The sequence below is a fragment of the Oncorhynchus tshawytscha genome, linkage group LG04 (assembly GCF_018296145.1).
Source record: "Oncorhynchus tshawytscha isolate Ot180627B linkage group LG04, Otsh_v2.0, whole genome shotgun sequence".
NCBI lineage: Eukaryota > Metazoa > Chordata > Actinopteri > Salmoniformes > Salmonidae > Oncorhynchus > Oncorhynchus tshawytscha.
The window spans coordinates 4,377,787-4,397,244 of NC_056432.1; the positions used below are offsets into that span (position 1 = coordinate 4,377,787).

Genomic DNA, 19,458 nt, shown 5'->3' on the forward strand with positions numbered 1-19,458 from the left:
CCAGACAGGAGACAGGGATACCATCTACACTTTATCACCAGACAGGAGACAGGGATACCATCTACACTTTATCACCAGACAGGAGACAGGGATACCATCTACACTTTATCACCAGACAGGAGACAGGGATACCATCTACACTTTATCACCAGACAGGAGACAGGGATACCATCTACACTTTATCACCAGACAGGAGACAGGGATACCATCTACACTTTATCACCAGACAGGAGACAGGGATACCATCTACACTTTATCACCAGACAGGAGACAGGGATACCATCTACACTTTATCACCAGACAGGAGACAGGGATACCATCTACACTTTATCACCAGACAGGAGACAGGGATACCATCTACACTTTATCACCAGACAGGAGACAGGGATACCATCTACACTTTATCACCAGACAGGAGACAGGGATACCATCTACACTTTATCACCAAACAGGAGACAGGGATACCATCTACCACTTTATCACCAGACAGGAGACAGGGATACCATCTACACTTTATCACCAAACAGGAGACAGGGATACCATCTACACTTTATCACCAGACAGGAGACAGGGATACCATCTACACTTTATCACCAAGACAGGAGACAGGGATACCATCTACACTTTATCACCCAGACAGGATACCATCTACACTTTATCACCAGACAGGAGACAGGGATACCATCTACACTTTATCAGGAGACAGGAGACAGGGATACCATCTACACTTTATCACCAGACAGGAGACAGGGATACCATCTACACTTTATCACCAGACAGGAGACAGGGATACCATCTACACTTTATCACCAGACAGGAGACAGGGATACCATCTACACTTTATCACCAGACAGGAGACAGGGATACCATCTACACTTTATCACCAGACAGGAGACAGGGATACCATCTACACTTTATCACCACACAGGAGACAGGAGACAGGGATACCATCTACACTTTATCACCACACAGGAGACAGGAGACAGGGATACCATCTACACTTTATCACCAGACAGGAGACAGGGATACCATCTACACTTTATCACCAGACAGGAAACAGGGATACCATCTACACTTTATCACCAGACAGGAAACAGGGATGCCATCTACACTTTATCAACACACAGGAGACAGGAGACAGGGATACCATCTACACTTTATCAACACACAGGAGACAGGAGACAGGGATACCATCTACACTTTATCAACACACAGGAGACAGGAGACAGGGATACCATCTACACTTTATCAACACACAGGAGACAGGAGACAGGGATACCATCTACACTTTATCACCAAACAGGAGACAGGGATACCATCTACACTTTATCACCAGACAGGAGACAGGGATACCATCTACACTTTATCACCAAACAGGAGACAGGGATACCATCTACACTTTATCACCAGACAGGAGACAGGAGACAGGGATACCATCTACACTTTATCACCAGGCAGGAGACAGGGATACCATCTACACTTTATCACCAGACAGGAGACAGGGATACCATCTACACTTTATCACCAGACAGGAGACAGGGATACCATCTACACTTTATCACCAGACAGGAGACAGGGATACCATCTACACTTTATCACCAGGCAGGAGACAGGGATACCATCTACACTTTATCACCAGGCAGGAGACAGGGATACCATCTACACTTTATCACCAGACAGGAGACAGGGATACCATCTACACTTTATCACCAGACAGGAGACAGGGATACCATCTACACTTTATCACCAGACAGGAGACAGGGATACCATCTACACTTTTTATCACCAGACAGGAGACAGGAGACAGGGATACCATCTACACTTTATCACCAGACAGGATACAGGGATACCATCTACACTTTATCACCACACAGGAGACAGGGATACCATCTACACTTTATCACCAGACAGGAGACAGGGATACCATCTACACTTTATCACCAGACAGGAGACAGGAATACCATCTACACTTTATCACCAAACAGGAGACAGGAGACAGGGATACCATCTACACTTTATCACCACACAGGAGACTGGGATTAGGCACTAACACGGGGTTAGGAAGTTCAGGGTGGAGGCTTGTCCTTATAGGAAGGGCCTAGTGGTGAGTTGTGTTGAGGTGCAGTGTCCTTATAGGAAGGGCCTAGTGGTGAGTTGTGTTGAGGTGCAGTGTCCTTATAGGAAGGGCCTAGTGGTGAGTTGTGTTGAGGTGCAGAGTTCTGACCTGTTGTCTCTCTTGACATCTTTGTCCAACTAAAGAACAGACTGTGTTGAGGGGGTTTGATATCCTCACCAGGTACAATCGTGTCTGACCAGGTCACATGACTCTAGCCCAGGGAAGAAAGTTCTGGAAGGGCCCTTGGCAACCCCCTAGCAACGGAGTACCCAGGACCAGAGGTGTGAACCCGGGGGATGGTAGAGTTCTGGAGAGTTTCTCTCTCTCGAAGTGTGTGCCTCTTGTATCCCAGGGGACAGAGAGGGTTGGGTTTAACAGTCTCTCTGTCAAAAATGACGACTAGTTTTTATTTTTCAGGTAATAGTCTGAATATGGAGTCTGTCCCCCCTCCCCCCCTCACCTTGTTTTTTTTATTTTTAGGTTTCTGTAGAGCAGAGCAACCTTTTCCCATAAAGGCAAACAAACTCATACACACCAAGGCTTGAGTTGAGCCAACCATGAGCAAATGTCACTGCCATGCTGGAAGTTTTCATTTATTTTTGTTGTACCTTTTTTTATTTATTTAGCAAGTCCATTTGGAAAGTACACACGCAGCATGCCCTCTGAACAGCCTAACCCTCCACCACTTGAACTCTGACCTCTGAACAACAACAAAAAAAACACACAAAACCAAAAAAGGAATGAATACAATATCCTGGTTTTCCTTCAAGTACTTTTATCCTGATGATGATTTGTGTGAATTGATATTGACTTGTTTGCCTTCCTTTTTTAATTATTATTATTTTTTTTTTTTTTAAAGGTACTTCCTGGTTTGTGTGAACTACTTCTTCTATGGTGAGACATTGGCGGAGTACTTTGGTGCGTTGGTGCAGAGAGAAGAACCGCTCCAGTTCCTGGTCCGATACCATAGATTTATCTCCTTCGCTGTCTACCTGGCAGGTGAGGCTCAGTGTAACGACATCGGCACCGTGAAGACAAGTGTAAGATAGATATATCAAATAACATTGTATTTGTCACATGCACCGAATACAACCTTACAGAGGAAATGCTTACTTACAAGCCCTTAACCAACAATTCCGTTTTAAGAAAAATACCTACAAAAGTAAAAAATAACACGTAAAAAAAAAAATATATATATATATATAAGCCTGTGCAGTTCTTATCTCCATGGTGATATGAATCTGTGATTTGTTCCGCCCGGCCGCTGTTATAAAACGGTAATAAACCATAAACGGTCTGTCGGTAAATCCGTCCTAGGTCACTTTGTTCATGGAAACAACAGTACTAATACACTGGTCTATAACGACGTGTGTGTATATAGGCACATTTTAACAGCCTAATTTTGAAACATGGGGTCATGAGAGAAACTATGAATGAAAGAAGATCATGCTTGGTTCATAGAATCGGGGTTAGACTGAGTAACCGGTTTCTGTTTTCTTCCTACAAATGTGGCGCTGTCTTTTTGAACGGTTTAAGCTACAAAGTGAAAAACCCAAGCAGGGTTGCAGCCCTTGACACAAACCGGTTCGTCTGGCACCTACTACCATACCCCTGTTCAAAGGCACCTACTACCATACCCCTGTTCAAAGGCACCTACTACCATACCCCTGTTCAAAGGCACCTACTACCATACCCCTGTTCAAAGGCACCTACTACCATACCCCTGTTCAAAGGCACCTACTACCATACCCCTGTTCAAAGGCACCTACTACCATACCCCTGTTCAAAGGCATTTAAATATTTTGTCTTGCCCAGTCACACTCTGAATGGCACACGTACACAATCCACGTCTCAGCTGTCTCGAGGCTTAAAAATCCTTCATCTACACTGATTTTAAGTGGATTTCGGTGACATCAATAAGGGATCATAGCTGATCACCTGGATTCACCTGGTCAGTCTGTCATGGAAAGAGCTCTGTATTCGGTTTCTCTCTACAGAATGTCCACAAGCCTTCAGAACCCCAGTGGACAAGACCAGGAAATTACTCCGATATTGACGATGATCTTTTTTCTAATCAACATCTGGTGAACTTCTCAATATCTTTCTGATGCGTTTCAGTCACTTCAAACCAGACTGTCTTCAGATTGAAATTCCATCAAAAGCACTGCCAAGCCTGTCATCGTCCCAATTTTTTGTTTTTTTTAAAGTTATCATTGGCTGTTGAATACACTATTTAAAAAAGAAAATACATTTTGTATCAAAATGGGGTCACGGACCAAAAAACGCTTGCAAACCTCTGGGCTAGCTACTTACCCTGCAAACAAAAAAAATGCGTCGCGGAACATCGTGAGGTTGTGCCGTGTTCCCCTGGACGTCCTTAGGACGTCCCCTGCTTGCTGGGTAGTTTTATTGTAAAGACAAGGCCGACATAAAACATTTGACTACTGGACTGACTAAGTGCCTACACACTGCAGTTGGTGATTAACTAACAGGGCTATAAAGTATGTTTCCCAGATGCCTATGGACTCGGGTCAAAGAGCACTTTCATTATAACCATTAAGAAACAGAGTTAGCTAGTTAGGTGACTACATGACAACATTTCCTTTCTCCCTCCAGCCTCCTGCTGCAGCCTGGAAGATCAGATTCCAACTTTTTTTTTTTTGCTGTTTACACATTCCCTGAAAAATCTGCCAATAGATCTGATTTGGGTTGCCAATGTAAACACAGCCTTTGTGAATACAGGCCTTGGAGTGTCTTTTGATTTGACCCTGGCTGGAGTGTGACTGTCTGTCACAACCAGTTAAAATCCACAGCTCTGCTGAACAGACTAAATCTGCCCGGCGACTCAATACGCAACGTCTTCCTAGGGGATCTCATATCGGCTGCTTGCATTATGTGGCGAAACTCGACACACAAATGAGGGTTTTAATCGACACCTTAAGCACAAATGTGACCGACCGGCTCGATTCGGTTTTATGTAGCAACATTTGAAATAGTGTTTATTTTTTATTTTTTACATTAGATAGAAGTAGAGACTCAGAGAGAGAAAATGGTTTATCATACACTACAGTTGAGGAACAATGGGAAAGTCATTCTGCTTTGAAAGTTGTTAAACTTGGAACCCCACTTTTGAGAAAATGGCCCTTGAATGTTTTGGTACACCTACTGGAGAGCTCTTCTTTGTCTGTACCCGTTCACACCCTCTTAAGCCTTTAGCTTCACCCATCTCTTTATGGATTCACATGTGTGGCGAGACAGCCAGCTGACGCTAGCTAACAGTACACTTTAACTTGCAATGAAAATGACTTTCTGACCAAATTTGAAACGTAGATCTGAAAATGTAGCTAGCTAGACTGTCTTTCGCTTCTCCCTCTCTGTCACGGATGCCACGGTTGCCCTTAGTTTGACGATGTAATCCGGAGACAGGTGTTTTATACAACAGCCTTCTTTGTGTTCTCTTTTCAACTCCCTCTGCATATTTGAAACGAGTCACGAATTGAGTTCTATTTGCCCAGGTCCCACATCTGTTTGTGCTTTCTTGACAACTCGGCGTGACATTGGCAATATCAGTTTAAGCAAGACCGCATATTTGAAACGAGTCACGAATTGAGTTCTATTAGCCCAGGTCCCACATCTGTTTGTGCTTTCTTGACAACTCGGCGTGAACGGATGGAATTTTCTGAGGTTGCTTTGTTCGCTGTGTAAAATGTTTAAAGATCGAATTTGCATTTTGAGGAAACCCGCACCACTGTTTACCACAGCACCTTTATTATTTTGTTTTGATTAAACAGAGGAGAGGAGTGTATAGCACTTTGATAAAATACATTTTTACATACGACGATGTCCGAGGGAACAAAATAGTGTTTGTTGTTAGTAACATCTTGGTTGTATTATCCCAAATGGACAGTTTGACCAATTTAACGATTCCAGTTGTAAAAGACAATGTGATGTCCCGTTCATTCAATAGAGCAGGGAATGTCATATGACTGTGTATAACCTCTCGCTGTTACGATCATCAGGCCTTCTACAGTGACTGATTGGTTAATAGTTTAAGGATGTAACGATTCACCGATACGCATCTGTCCCTGATGGTCATTTTTAGATAAAGTTTATAATTTCATAACGAGCAATACTTTTTTGCGAGGTGCGCTGCATGGCTGAAGTCAGAGAAGATCTCTCCATTAAACTTCCAAACGATCAAAACCATCATTTTTTTGTGTTGGGGCGGGTGAAATCCAACATTTGCTAAATATTCATTCGGTATGTCATAGCTAATTTGTAAAGAATAAATATTGATACATGACTAGCTCAAACACTTAATCTGCAAAAATGACAAGTTAATTAGTGGGGGATGGTGATTTCAGAACCACAGTGGGGATACAAAACACAGGCTACAATGACCCACAGTGGGGATACAAAACACAGGCTACAATGACCCACAGTGGGGATACAAAACACAGGCTACAATGACTCACAGTGGGGATACAAAACACAGACTACAATGACCCACAGTGGGGATACAAAACACAGGCTACAATGACCCACAGTGGGGATACAAAACACAGGCTACAATGACCCACAGTGGGGATACAAAACACAGGCTACAATGACCCACAGTGGGGATACAAAAAAACACAGGCTACAATGACCCACAGTGGGGATACAAAACACAGGCTACAATGACCCACAGTGGGGATACAAAACACAGGCTACAATGACCCACAGTGGGGATACAAAACACAGGCTACAATGACCCACAGTGGGGATACAAAACACAGGCTACAATGACCCACAGTGGGGATACAAAACACAGGCTACAATGACCCACAGTGGGGATACAAAACACAGGCTACAATGACCCACAGTGGGGATACAAAACACAGGCTACAATGACCCACAGTGGGGATACAAAACACAGGCTACAATGACCCACAGTGGGGATACAAAACACAGGCTACAATGACCCACAGTGGGGATACAAAACACAGGCTACAATGACCCACAGTGGGGATACAAAACACATAGGCTACAATGACCAAAAATCTGATGGGGGTGATAGTCTCACTTATGGCTTTAATCTGATGGGGGTGGTAGTCTCCCTTATGGCTCTAATCTGATGGGGGTGGTAGTCTCCTTATGGCTCTAATCTGGTAGTGGGGTGGTAGTCTCCTTATGGCTTTAATCTGATGGGGGTGGTAGTCTCCTTTATGGCTTTAATCTGATGGGGGTGGTAGTCTCCCTTATGGTTCTAATCTGGTAGTGGGGTGGTAGTCTCCTTTATGTCTCTAATCTGATAGTAGTAGGGTGGTAGTTTCCTTTATGGTTCAAATCAGGTACCTACACCATAGATATACGCTGAGTGCACAGTTATTAGACAAATTGTATTCCTCACGATTCATTTTATTGTTGAACGAACACAATGGTCTTAGTCAATCCAAAATGTTATTGAACCTCAAACTGGAATGTTTAACAAAGGAAAAGTGAGTCATGTCTTTCTCAGGGGAATATATAAGTGTGTGCAATTATTAGGCAACTAAATACCAAAAATAATTTCTCCCAACTCGCTTGTTTATTCTCAATTTTTAGAATAAGTGTAACAAATAAGTTATACCAAATGACAATTACATTTTTTTTTTAAATGGCCTTTCAAAAATATTCAATGACCGATATGGCCACCTTTTCTTTTCTGTTAATGCCATGAGCCTTCCTTCCATGGAGTCTGTCAGTTTCTTGATTTATTCACGATCACCTTTCGCTGAGGCAGCAACCACAGCCTCCCAAATGCTGTTCAAAGAGGTGTATTGTCTTCCCTCACTGTAAATCTCACATTTTGAGAAGGGCCCCACAAGTTCCCAATCGGATTTAAGTCGGGAGAGAAAGGGGGCCAAGTCATTATTCAGGCATCTTTGAGGCCCTTGCTGGTTAGCCAAGCAGGGGAGTACTGGGATGCGTGTGATGGAGCATTGTCCTGCATAAAGATCATGGCATTCTTGAATGCTGAGGACTTCTTCCTGTACCACTGCTTGAAGAAAGAATGTTCCAGAAACTGGCAGCAGGTTTGGGAGTTGAGTTTCAGTCCATCTTCAACCCGAAAAGGTCCAACTACCTCATCCTTAATGATAGCAGCCCATACCAGTAACCCTCCTTCACCTTGCTGGTGCCTGACTCAGTGGTGCCCCTGTGTCCATTGCTGATCCAGCCACGGTCCCATCCATCTGGTCCATCAAGAGTCATTCTCATTACATCTGTCCATAAAATACCTTTGGGCAAAGAAATACCTGAAGATTTTTGTCAATCTTGACGCTTCAACCTGTGAATCTTATTCAGTGGTGGTCGTGTTTCAGCCTTCTTGACCTTAGTCATGTCTCTGAGCTTTTGATACCTTGTACACTCCAGGTAGGTTGTACCTCAGGATTCTCCAGGTAGGTTGTACCTCAGGATTCTCCAGGTAGGTTGTACCTCAGGATTCTCCAGGTAGGTTGTAGTTCAGGACACTCCAGGTAGGTTGTAGTTCTTGACTCTCCAGGTAGGTTGTAGTTCTTGACTCTCCAGGTAGGTTGTAGTTCTTGACTCTCCAGGTAGGTTGTAGTTCTTGACTCTCCAGGTAGGTTGTAGTTCTTGACTCTCCAGGTAGGTTGTAGTTCTTGACTCTCCAGGTAGGTTGTACCCGTTCTGGACACTCCGGGTAGGTTGTACCTCTGGACTCTCCGGGTAGGTTGTACCTCTGGACTCTCCGGGTAGACTCTCCGGGTAGGTTGTGGACCTCTGGACTCTACGGGTAGGTTGTACCTCTGGACTCTACGGGTAGGTTGTACCTCTGGACTCTCCGGGTAGGTTGTACCTCTGGACTCTCCGGGTAGGTTGTACCTCTGGACTCTCCGGGTAGGTTGTACCTCTGGACTCTCCGGGTAGGTTGTACCTCTGGACTCTCCGGGTAGGTTGTACCTCTGGACTCTCCGGGTAGGTTGTACCTCTGGACTCTCCGGGTAGGTTGCCGTTCTGGACTATGTTGGCGCTGGAGGATAATGGGTTCCTGGTAGCTTGACGGTTAATTCTTCTGCAGTTCATTTTGCTCCTTTTCTTCTACATGCGTTGGTTTTTGCCGCCCCCAGTTGACAATTCGCAACAAAACGTTTGATTGTCTGTTCATCACGCCTCAATAGTTTAGCTATTTCAAGAGTGTTGCATCCGTCTGAAAGGCTTTTTTTGGGGGGGACTTTTCAGTGTTTGTTTTTTGTCCCATTTTTATTTATTTTTACCTGAGGTAATGAAGCTTGGCTAATAATTATGCACACCTTTTTGATATAAGGCGTCATTCACTTTAACCACACCCTCCATCAATACACAAATACATTGCATATCACCTGAAAATGATTCAATCCCAATAAGCATTCAAGTTCATATGGTTTTGAAGTTGGAAAATGTGTATAGAAACAATGATAAGATCAGAATACTCACTTGCCTAATAAATGTGCACGCAGTGTACATCATTCTCTCTCACACACACACACGTCAGCTCACACACACACACGTCAGCTCAGACATATCCAGCCCGTGAGTTTCCTATCAGCGGTTGATTTGAACTTGAAAAGAAATGTGTTTTTTTTACAACCAATAAATGCCACATTTTGATTCTCATTGATTCACTGAATTGTTTTCGAATGTAAACCTCTTAGTTTCCTGTATGGTAATGGAGTCCATGTATCTATATACGTATATCAAATCGTCTCGAAAGATACGCATCCCTATTGATACCCCACTGCAATAGATTAAAGGGGGGGGAATGTGATGGAATGATGATGATGAGGATGTTGTTCTTTCCCTCCATCCTTTGCAGAGAAACTGACCGCATGTTATTTGATTTTTCACAGGTTTCTGCATGTTTGTTCTGAGTTTAGTGAAGAAGCATTACCGCCTGCAGTTTTACATGGTGTGTATGAGTCACATAACCCTGGATACCACTGACTGACTAACATCCTGGTACTCTGCATGCCATACCGTACAGCAGGGTTCCCCAACTACATCCAGCCACGGATGGTCAGGTGGCTGGAACATGGTTTTTTAAATCATTTCAACAGTGCAAATTGACAGCAAGAATCACCAAATGGAGATATGGTATTTTGACAAAAAACAGAATCATTTCAAACTTTTATAACATTGGGATACGATCACCTCTTTTATGTTTGGGAATACTTGGATCAGATTTCCTAAATTAAAATCAATTTGAGTTGATTTCCTGGTGATTTCTTTTATTTTTTTTAATATCCAACAACGAAAATAATAAAATAAATATATACTGTACCAGTCAAACGTTTGGAATCACCTACTCATTCCATGGTTTGTCTTTATTTTTAACTATTTGCTACATTGTAAAATAATAGTGAAGACATCAAACTGTGAAATAACACATATGGAATCATGTAGTAACCAAAAAAGTGTTAAACAAATAAAATATATTTTATATTTGAGATTCTTCAAAGTAGCCACCCTTTGCCTTGATGACAGCTTTGCACACTCGTGGCATTCTCTCAACCAGCTTTGTGAGGTAGTCACCTGGAATGCATTTCAATTAACAGGTGTGTCTTGTTAAAGGTTAATTTGTAGAATTTCTTTCCTTAATGTGTTTGAGCCAGTCAATTGTGTTGTGACAAGGTAGGGGTGGTATACAGAAGATAGCCCTATTTGGTAAAAGACCAAGTCCATATTATGGCAAGAACAGCTCAAATAAGCAAAGAGAAACGACAGTCCATCATTACTTTAAAACATAAAGGTCAGTCAATATGGAAAATTTAAAGAACTTTGAAAGTTTCTTCAAGTGCAGTCACAAGAACCATCCAGCGCTATGATGAAACTGGCTCTCATGAGGAACACCACAGGAAAGGAAGACCCAGTGTTACCTCTGCTGCAGAGGATAAGTTCATTAGAGTTAACTGCACCTCAGATAGCAGCCCAAATTAATGCTTCAAAGATTTCAAGTAACAGACTCATCTCAACATCAACTGTTCAGAGGAGACTGTGTGAATCAGGCCTTCATGGTCAAATTGCTGCAAAGAAACCACTACTAAAGGACACCAATAATAAGAGACTTGCTTGGGCCAGAAAACATGAGCAATGGACATTAGACCGGTGGAAATCCAAATTTGAGATTTTTTGTTCCAACTGCCGTGTCTTTGTGAGACGTAGAGTAGGTGAACGGATGATCTCCGCATGTGTGGTTCCCACCGTGAAGCATGGAGGAGGAGGTGTGATGGTGTGGGCGTGCTTTGCTGGTGACACTGTCTGTGATTTATTTAGATTTCAAGGCACACTTAACCAGCATGGCTACCACAGCATTCTGCAGCAGCGATACGCCATCCCATCTGGTTTGCTCTTAGTGGGAATATCATTCGTTTTTCAACAGGACAATGACCCAAAACACACCTCCAGGCTGTGTAAGGGCTATTTGAGTGCTGCATCAGATGACCTGGCCTCCACAATGACCAGACCTCAACCCAATTGAGATGGTTTGGGATGAGTTGGACCGCAGAGTGAAGTAAAAGCAGCCAACAAGGGCTCAAGACTGTTGGAAAAGCATTCCAGGTGAAGCTGGTTGAGAGAATGCCAAGAGTGTGCAAAGCTGTCATCAAGGCAAAGGGTGGCTACTTTGAAGAATCTAAAATATATTTTGATTTGTTTGACACATTGTTTGTTTACTACATGATTCCATTTGTGTTATTTCATAGTGTTGATGTCTTCACTATTATTCTACAATGTAGAAGATGGTAAAAATAAAGAAAAACCCTTGAATGAGTAGGTGTGTCCAAACTTTGGACTGGTACTGTGTATATATTTATTTTTTGCCCAAAAAACGTTGAGAACTCCCTCTTGTTGGGGAACCTTACTGTACAGCTTACTGCCTCCTATTGGGGAACCCTACTGTACAGCTTACTGCCTCCTATTGGGGAACCCTACTGTACAGCTTACTGCCTCCTATTGGGGAACCCTACTGTACAGCTTACTGCCTCCTATTGGGGAACCCTACTGTACAGCTTACTGCCTCCTATTGGGGAACCCTACTGTACAGCTTACTGCCTCCTATTGGGGAACCCTACTGTACAGCTTACTGCCTCCTATTGGGAAACCCCACTATACAGGGGAACCCTACTGTACAGCTTACTGCCTCCTATTGGGGAACCCTACTGTACAGCTTACTGCCTCCTACAGCTCCCTTGGGGAAACCCTACTGTACAGCTTACTACAGCCTCCTATTGGGGAACCCACTGTACAGCTCCCTCCCATTGGGGAACCCTACTGTACAGCTTACTGCCTCCTATTGGGGAACCCTACTATACAGCTCCCTCCCTCCTATTGGGGAACCCTACTATACAGCTCCCTCCTATTGGGGAACCCCACTATACAGCTCCCTTCTATTGGGAAACCCCACTATACAGCTCCCTCCTATTGGGCAACCTCACTATACAGCTCCCTCCTATTGGGCAACCTCACTATACAGCTCCCTCCTATTGGGAAACCCCACTATACAGCTCCCTCCTATTGGGAAACCCCACTATACAGCTCCCTCCTATTGGGAAACCCCACTATACAGCTCCCTCCTATTGGGAAACCCCACTATACAGCTCCCTCCTATTGGGAAACCCCACTATACAGCTCCCTCCTATTGGGAAACCCCACTATACAGCATACACCCTCGGCTCAAATGGAACCCTATTCCCGATGTATTGCACCACTGTTGACCTTGACCACTGTTTTTGACCTTTGAGTGGAAAGTGGAGCACTACATAGTGAAATGATAAATACATTTGACAACTCTCTCTCTCTGGACTAAACAGTAGGTGCACTACATGGGATGACGTTTCAGACTCGCCAGCATGACACACACGCACACACGCACACACACACACGCACGCACACACACACACACACACACACACACTAGTGTGCGGTATATTAGCCTACCATAGATATCAGTGGGTGTAGTGGTGTGGAGTGACTCAGCCTTGCCGATCTTGATACTGCATTTCTATAACTATTGCCTGCCTGTCTAGATGCTGTATTTCTATATCTATTGCCTGCCTGTCTAGATGCTGTATTTCTATATCTATTGCCTGCCTGTCTAGATGCTGTATTTCTATAGCCTGCCTATCTAGATGCTTTTTTTCTGTATCTGTTGCCTGCCTATCTAGATACTGTATTTCTATAGCTTGTCTGCCTATCTCTGCATTCTACGTACCAACATTGTTATTGTGAGTGGTCAGGCTACATTCCCCATGGCTAACTGTGTGTGTGGTTTACCCCTGCAGTTTGCGTGGACCCATGTTACCCTACTGATAGTGGTGACTCAGTCTCACTTGGTCATCCAGAACCTGTTTGAAGGAATGATCTGGTAAGAAACACACACAGCAAACACAACACGCCCAGAAACCTGTCCCTTCTCTCCTCTTCACTAATACTGTAGTAGTCTGATTTTACCATCTGAGCCCTATGGTAGTCAGCCCTCAGCTCTATGGTAGTCAGCCCTGAGCCCTATGGTAGTCAGCCCTCAGCCCTATGGTAGTCAGCCCTCAGCTCTATGGTATGGTAGTCAGTCAGCCCTATGGTAGTCAGCCCTATGGTAGTCAGCCCTATGGTAGTCAGCCCTCAGCTCTATGGTAGTCAGCCCTCAGCCCTATGGTAGTCAGCCCTCAGCCCTATGGTAGTCAGCCCTATGGTAGTCAGCCCTCAGCTCTATGGTAGTCAGCCCTCAGCCCTATGGTAGTCAGCCCTCAGCCCTATGGTAGTCAGCCCTATGGTAGTCAGCCCTCAGCTCTATGGTAGTCAGCCCTCAGCCCTATGGTAGTCAGCCCTCAGCCCTATGGTAGTCAGCCCTATGGTAGTCAGCCCTCAGCTCTATGGTAGTCAGCCCTCAGCTCTATGGTAGTCAGCCCTCAGCTCTATGGTAGTCAGCCCTCAGCTCTATGGTAGTCAGCCCTCAGCTCTATGGTAGTCAGCCCTCAGCTCTATGGTAGTCAGCCCTCAGCTCTATGGTAGTCAGCCTTCAGCTCTATGGTAGTCAGCCCTCAGCTCTATGGTAGTCAGCCCTCAGCTCTATGGTAGTCAGCCCTCAGCTCTATGGTAGTCAGCCCTCAGCTCTATGGTAGTCAGCCCTCAGCTCTATGGTAGTCAAATACAGAGGTCCTCCTCATGGCTCTGTATTCAAACTGTATTTTGTTAAAAAAATATATCTGTAAACGGTCAAGATGCTCGTTGGTCAAATGTAAAGGAAATGTTAGGTTGGAGTTGACATGTGTTTGAATGTTGTATTTCTGTTAGGTTGGAGTTGACATGTGTTTGAATGTTGTATTTCTGTTAGGTTGGAGTTGACGTGTTTGAATGTTGTATTTCTGTTAGGTTGGAGTTGACGTGTTTGAATGTTGTATTTCTGTTAGGTTGGAGTTGACATGTTTGAATGTTGTATTTCTGTTAGGTTGGAGTTGACGTGTTTGAATGTTGTATTTCTGTTAGGTTGGAGTGAATGATTTCATGTTTGAATGTTGTATTTCTGTTAGGTTGGAGTTGACGTGTTTGAATGTTGTATTTCTGTTAGGTTGGAGTTGACGTGTTTGAATGTTGTATTTCTGTTAGGTTGGAGTTGACGTGTTTGAATGTTGTATTTCTGTTAGGTTGGAGTTGACGTGTGTTTGAATGTTGTATTTCTGTTAGGTTGGAGTTGACGTGTTTGAATGTTGTATTTCTGTTAGGTTGGAGTTGACGTGTTTGAATGTTGTATTTCTGTTAGGTTGGAGTTGACGTGTTTGAATGTTGTATTTCTGTTAGGTTGGAGTTGACGTGTTTGAATGTTGTATTTCTGTTAGGTTGGAGTTGACGTGTGTTTGAATGTTGTATTTCTGTTAGGTTGGAGTTGACGTGTTTGAATGTTGTATTTCTGTTAGGTTGGAGTTGACATGTTTGAATGTTGTATTTCTGTTAGGTTGGAGTTGACATGTTTGAATGTTGTATTTCTGTTAGGTTGGAGTTGACGTGTGTTTGAATGTTGTATTTCTGTTAGGTTGGAGTTGACGTGTGTTTGAATGTTGTATTTCTGTTAGGTTGGAGTTGACGTGTGTTTGAATGTTGTATTTCTGTTAGGTTGGAGTTGACGTGTGTTTGAATGTTGTATTTCTGTTAGGTTGGAGTTGACGTGTGTTTGACCGTTGTTTTCCAGGTTCCTCGTCCCTGTCTCCATAGTGATCTGCAATGACATCATGGCCTACCTGTTTGGTTTCTTCTTTGGCAGAACACCACTCATTAAGGTACATTTACTGTATATTATATTATATTATACACCCAGTGGCCAGTTTTTAGGTACATCACCCTCGTTCACCAAAATGGATGGCTCCTACAGACAGTGAGTCACGTGGCTGTATAAAGCAGACAGACAGGCATCGAGGCATTCAGTTACTGATCGATTGAGCATTAGAATGGACAAAACTAGTGACCTAAACGACTTTGAGGGTGATATGATCGTCGGTGCCAGGCGTGCAGGTTCCATTATCCCAGTTCCATTATCCCAGAAACGGCAGCCCTCCTAGGCTTTTCACGCACGACAGTGTCTAGGGTTTTGCCTAGAATGATGGGACAAACAAAAAAAAACATCCAGTCAGCGGCAGTCCTGTGGGCGAAAAACAGCTCGTCGATGAGAGATCGAAGGAGAATGGGAAGCTGCGTGCAAGCTAACAGGTGAATAACGGCATCTCGGAACGCACAACTTGTCGGTCCTTGTCACTGATTGGCTATTGCAGCAGAAGACCACACCGGGGTTCCTCTCCTATCAGATAAAAACAAGAAGCTGCTGCTCCAGTCGGCATGACATCATCAACACTGGACCATTGAAGAGAGCAAAAACATGGCCTGTTCCGACGAATCCCAGTTCCTGTTGCGTCACGCCGATGGCCGAGTCAGGATTTGGCGTAAGCAGCATCAGTCCATGGACCCATCCTGCCTGGTGTCAACGGTACCGGCTGGTGACGGTGGTTCTGGGGGATGTTTTTCTGGCACAGGTAGGCCTGTAAATGTAGGCATATTTGAACACGGACATACTTTTTCTAAAAAAGTAAATATATTCATAAACTATCCATGTGACATTGTTATACAAGGATATATCATGACATTTCAAATTATTCATTTAAATAAAAACAAACTTTTCAATATAGTTTTTAATGACGCGTGCCCCAATTTGAAACAGACCGGTACCATGAAGCTTGTTGTTTTACAGTATGTTGGCCAATCAAAGTGACTAACTTCACAGTCAGAGGCGTCGTGTGTAGCAGGAGTTCACTAATACAGACGAAAATAAAATCACAGAATTAAAAGTGAAATAATGGAGTATGCTACATGAGCAACCAACAGGTAGGCTGTTTTTTAAATGAATCTGTTTGGGGGGGGAAGAAAGTGTAGCATGTAACGTTAGCCTAGCTAGCTAGCTAGCTAGCTTCTGTAGGCTACTCCATTCAAGACTGCCACATGTAACGTTAGCCTAGCTAGCTAGCTAGCTTCTGTAGGCTACTCCATTCAAGACCGCCACATGTAACGTTAGCCTAGCTAGCTAGCTAGCTTCTGTAGGCTACTCCATTCAAGACCGCCACATGTAACGTTAGCCACTGTTTTGAATTGGTGATACATATTTTTTGGGCTGCTATAACTTACCGAATCTTGGCTGTAGCCCAGTTGAATCTCTCTCCCTCCATCCGCTTGCTCCCCCCCCGTCTCAGGTTACAAAATTTAAGTTTTAAAAATCACAACTTATCTAAAATATCCAGATATCAGAACATGTATGATACTATTAAAATAGTAAAATGATTTATACTAGTGTTTATACTAGTGTTTATACTAGTGTTTATACTAGTGTTATACTATGTATATATATACACACATGTACACACACACATATGTACACATATACACACACCACACACACACACACACACACACATATATATATATACACACACACACACACACACACACACACACACACACTGAGAAACAGTCAGACATTTTTCAGTATAGCCACAGGACACATACATGACCTTTTCCTTTCCCATTGGAGTTGAGTCACATGCAGATCTGCGTTAGGATGGACACACACACTCACACACCCTGTTGTAGGCCAGGGTGGAAACGCAATGTCATCACTGTGTTGAAATAGGGGTGTGAATGTTTAAAAAGTTAAAACTTCTAAATGAAATTGGGATTCTTAACATTTAAATAAAAATCCCCAACCTGAAAAACAGTTTTATTTATTCTTCTTAACTGCACTGTGATTTAAATGTTATCATAAAACTACCACTAACAGGTTGTGTATATGCATTTTTATATGTGTATGTATATATGTGTGTATATATAATTTTACTGTGTGTGTATATATATATATATATATGTGTATATATATATGTGTGTGTGTATATATTTTTTTACATATATGTGTATGTGTGCTGTGTGTGTGTGTGTGTGTGTGTGTGTGTGTGTGTGTGTGCTGACTTATATATATTGTTGTGAGGCCGGTTGTGGACTTCCTTGGCTGGTGTTTGCTTACTTACCCGTGGTCTGCTGTTGTGAGGCCGGTTGTGGACTTCCTTGGCTGGTGTTTGCTTACTTACCCGTGGTCTGCTGTTGTGAGGCCGGTTGGACGTACTGCCAAATTCTCTCAAATTAGGTGACCTATGGTAGAGAAATTAACAATAAATTATCTGGCAACCGCTCTGGTGGAAATTCCTGCAGTCAGCATGCCAATTTGCACAAACCCTCAACTTGAGACATTTGTGGCGTTGTGTTGTGTGACCAAACTGCACATTTTAGAGTAGCCTTTTATTGTCCCCAGCACAAGGTGCACCTGTGTAATGATCATGCTTCTTGATATGCCACACTTGTTAGCTGGATGGATTATCTTGGCAAAGGAGAAAAGCTCACTGACAGCGATGTAAAGCAAATGTATGCACAACATTTGAGAGAAATTATTTTTTTATGAGTATGAAACATTTCTGAGATCTTTTATTTCAGCTCATGAAACATGGGACCAACACTTTACATGTTTGCGTTTTATATTTTTGTTCAGTGTACATGGTCCCCCCCGTCTTGACTGCATCAAACCGAGAGTAGCTAGCCAGCTAACGTTAGCTAGGCTAATTGAGACTAAATAACTTCAACTGTGCGTTTTCTCCCCGTCCCGAATCCTACAGTAAATAACTTCGTTCAGATGAATAAGTAGCAGTCTTCCTGATGGCTCCTTGGTGTTGTAGCCTGTCCTTCTCATTTAGTTCTGTCATTTTAATTCCATCTTCCATTGATTAGCCTAGATATCTCTTCATAACTTGGAACAGGGAGGCTGTAACTCTGACTGTAGTCTAGTGCTGGTTTGTTGACTTGAGACTGGATGACAACAACAAGCTAACATGGCATCACTCTCCTGAAAAGCAAGAGAACCAGCAGTATAAATTATACCATTTTCAATCTCCGCGGGAAGCGTGATGTTAACCATCTGCATTGTGAATTCATGTGGCATTTTATGAATCTTATCGTTTTAATGGGAATTCTTGTTTTTTATGTTTAATTTTTTGGGACAAAATTGTCCATTTGTCACACCCATAGTGTGACACACTGTCATTCCTGTTTGAAAGATGGCCTCTGTTCCTGTATCTGTCTCTACTCGACGCCACAATTCAGTTTCCTAGTCACTCAGTTCAGGAAGTGGAATTTGCCATTTTAAAATCAATTTATGCATTTAAAAATATTTTTAAAAGACCTCATTGGAAGAAATGAAATAATTATCATAACATGCGTTAAAAATGAAATGTATTATTGTTATTGTTATTATTATTATTGTTGTTATTTATTACAGCTGTCTCCCAAGAAGACGTGGGAGGGATTCATAGGAGGGTTCTTTGGAACCCTGGTCTTTGGATTCATAGTGAGTATTACAGTAAGACAGCATGGTAATAGTGTGGAATAAAGTTTAGCATGGTAATAGTATGGAATAAAGTTTAACAGCATGGTAATAGTATGGAATAAAGTTTAACAGCATGGTAATAGTGTGGAATAAAGTTGATCAGCATGGTAATAGTATGGAATAAAGTTGAACAGCATGGTAATAGTATGGAATAAAGTTTAGCATGGTAATAGTATGGAATAAAGTTTAACAGCATGGTAATAGTATGGAATAAAGTTGAACAGCATGGTAATAGTATGGAATAAAGTTGAACAGCATGGTAATAGTATGGAATAAAGTTTAGCATGGTAATAATATGGAATAAAGTTGAACAGCATGGTAATAGTATGGAATAAAGTTTAGCATGGTAATAGTATGGAAT

General features: G+C 42.8%; 1 protein-coding gene across 1 annotated transcript in view; it reads left to right on the forward strand.

Annotated features, from left to right (window-relative positions):
* The window catches only part of LOC112249418 (phosphatidate cytidylyltransferase 1-like), a 61,328-nt gene that overhangs the window by 19,751 nt on the left and 22,119 nt on the right, over window positions 1-19,458 (forward strand). The window contains exons 5-9 of the mRNA XM_042320236.1: window positions 2,976-3,115; window positions 9,988-10,046; window positions 13,417-13,499; window positions 15,318-15,405; window positions 18,990-19,058. Of these exons, the coding sequence (XP_042176170.1) occupies window positions 2,976-3,115; window positions 9,988-10,046; window positions 13,417-13,499; window positions 15,318-15,405; window positions 18,990-19,058 (439 nt within the window). The remainder of the gene's footprint in view (window positions 1-2,975; window positions 3,116-9,987; window positions 10,047-13,416; window positions 13,500-15,317; window positions 15,406-18,989; window positions 19,059-19,458) is intronic.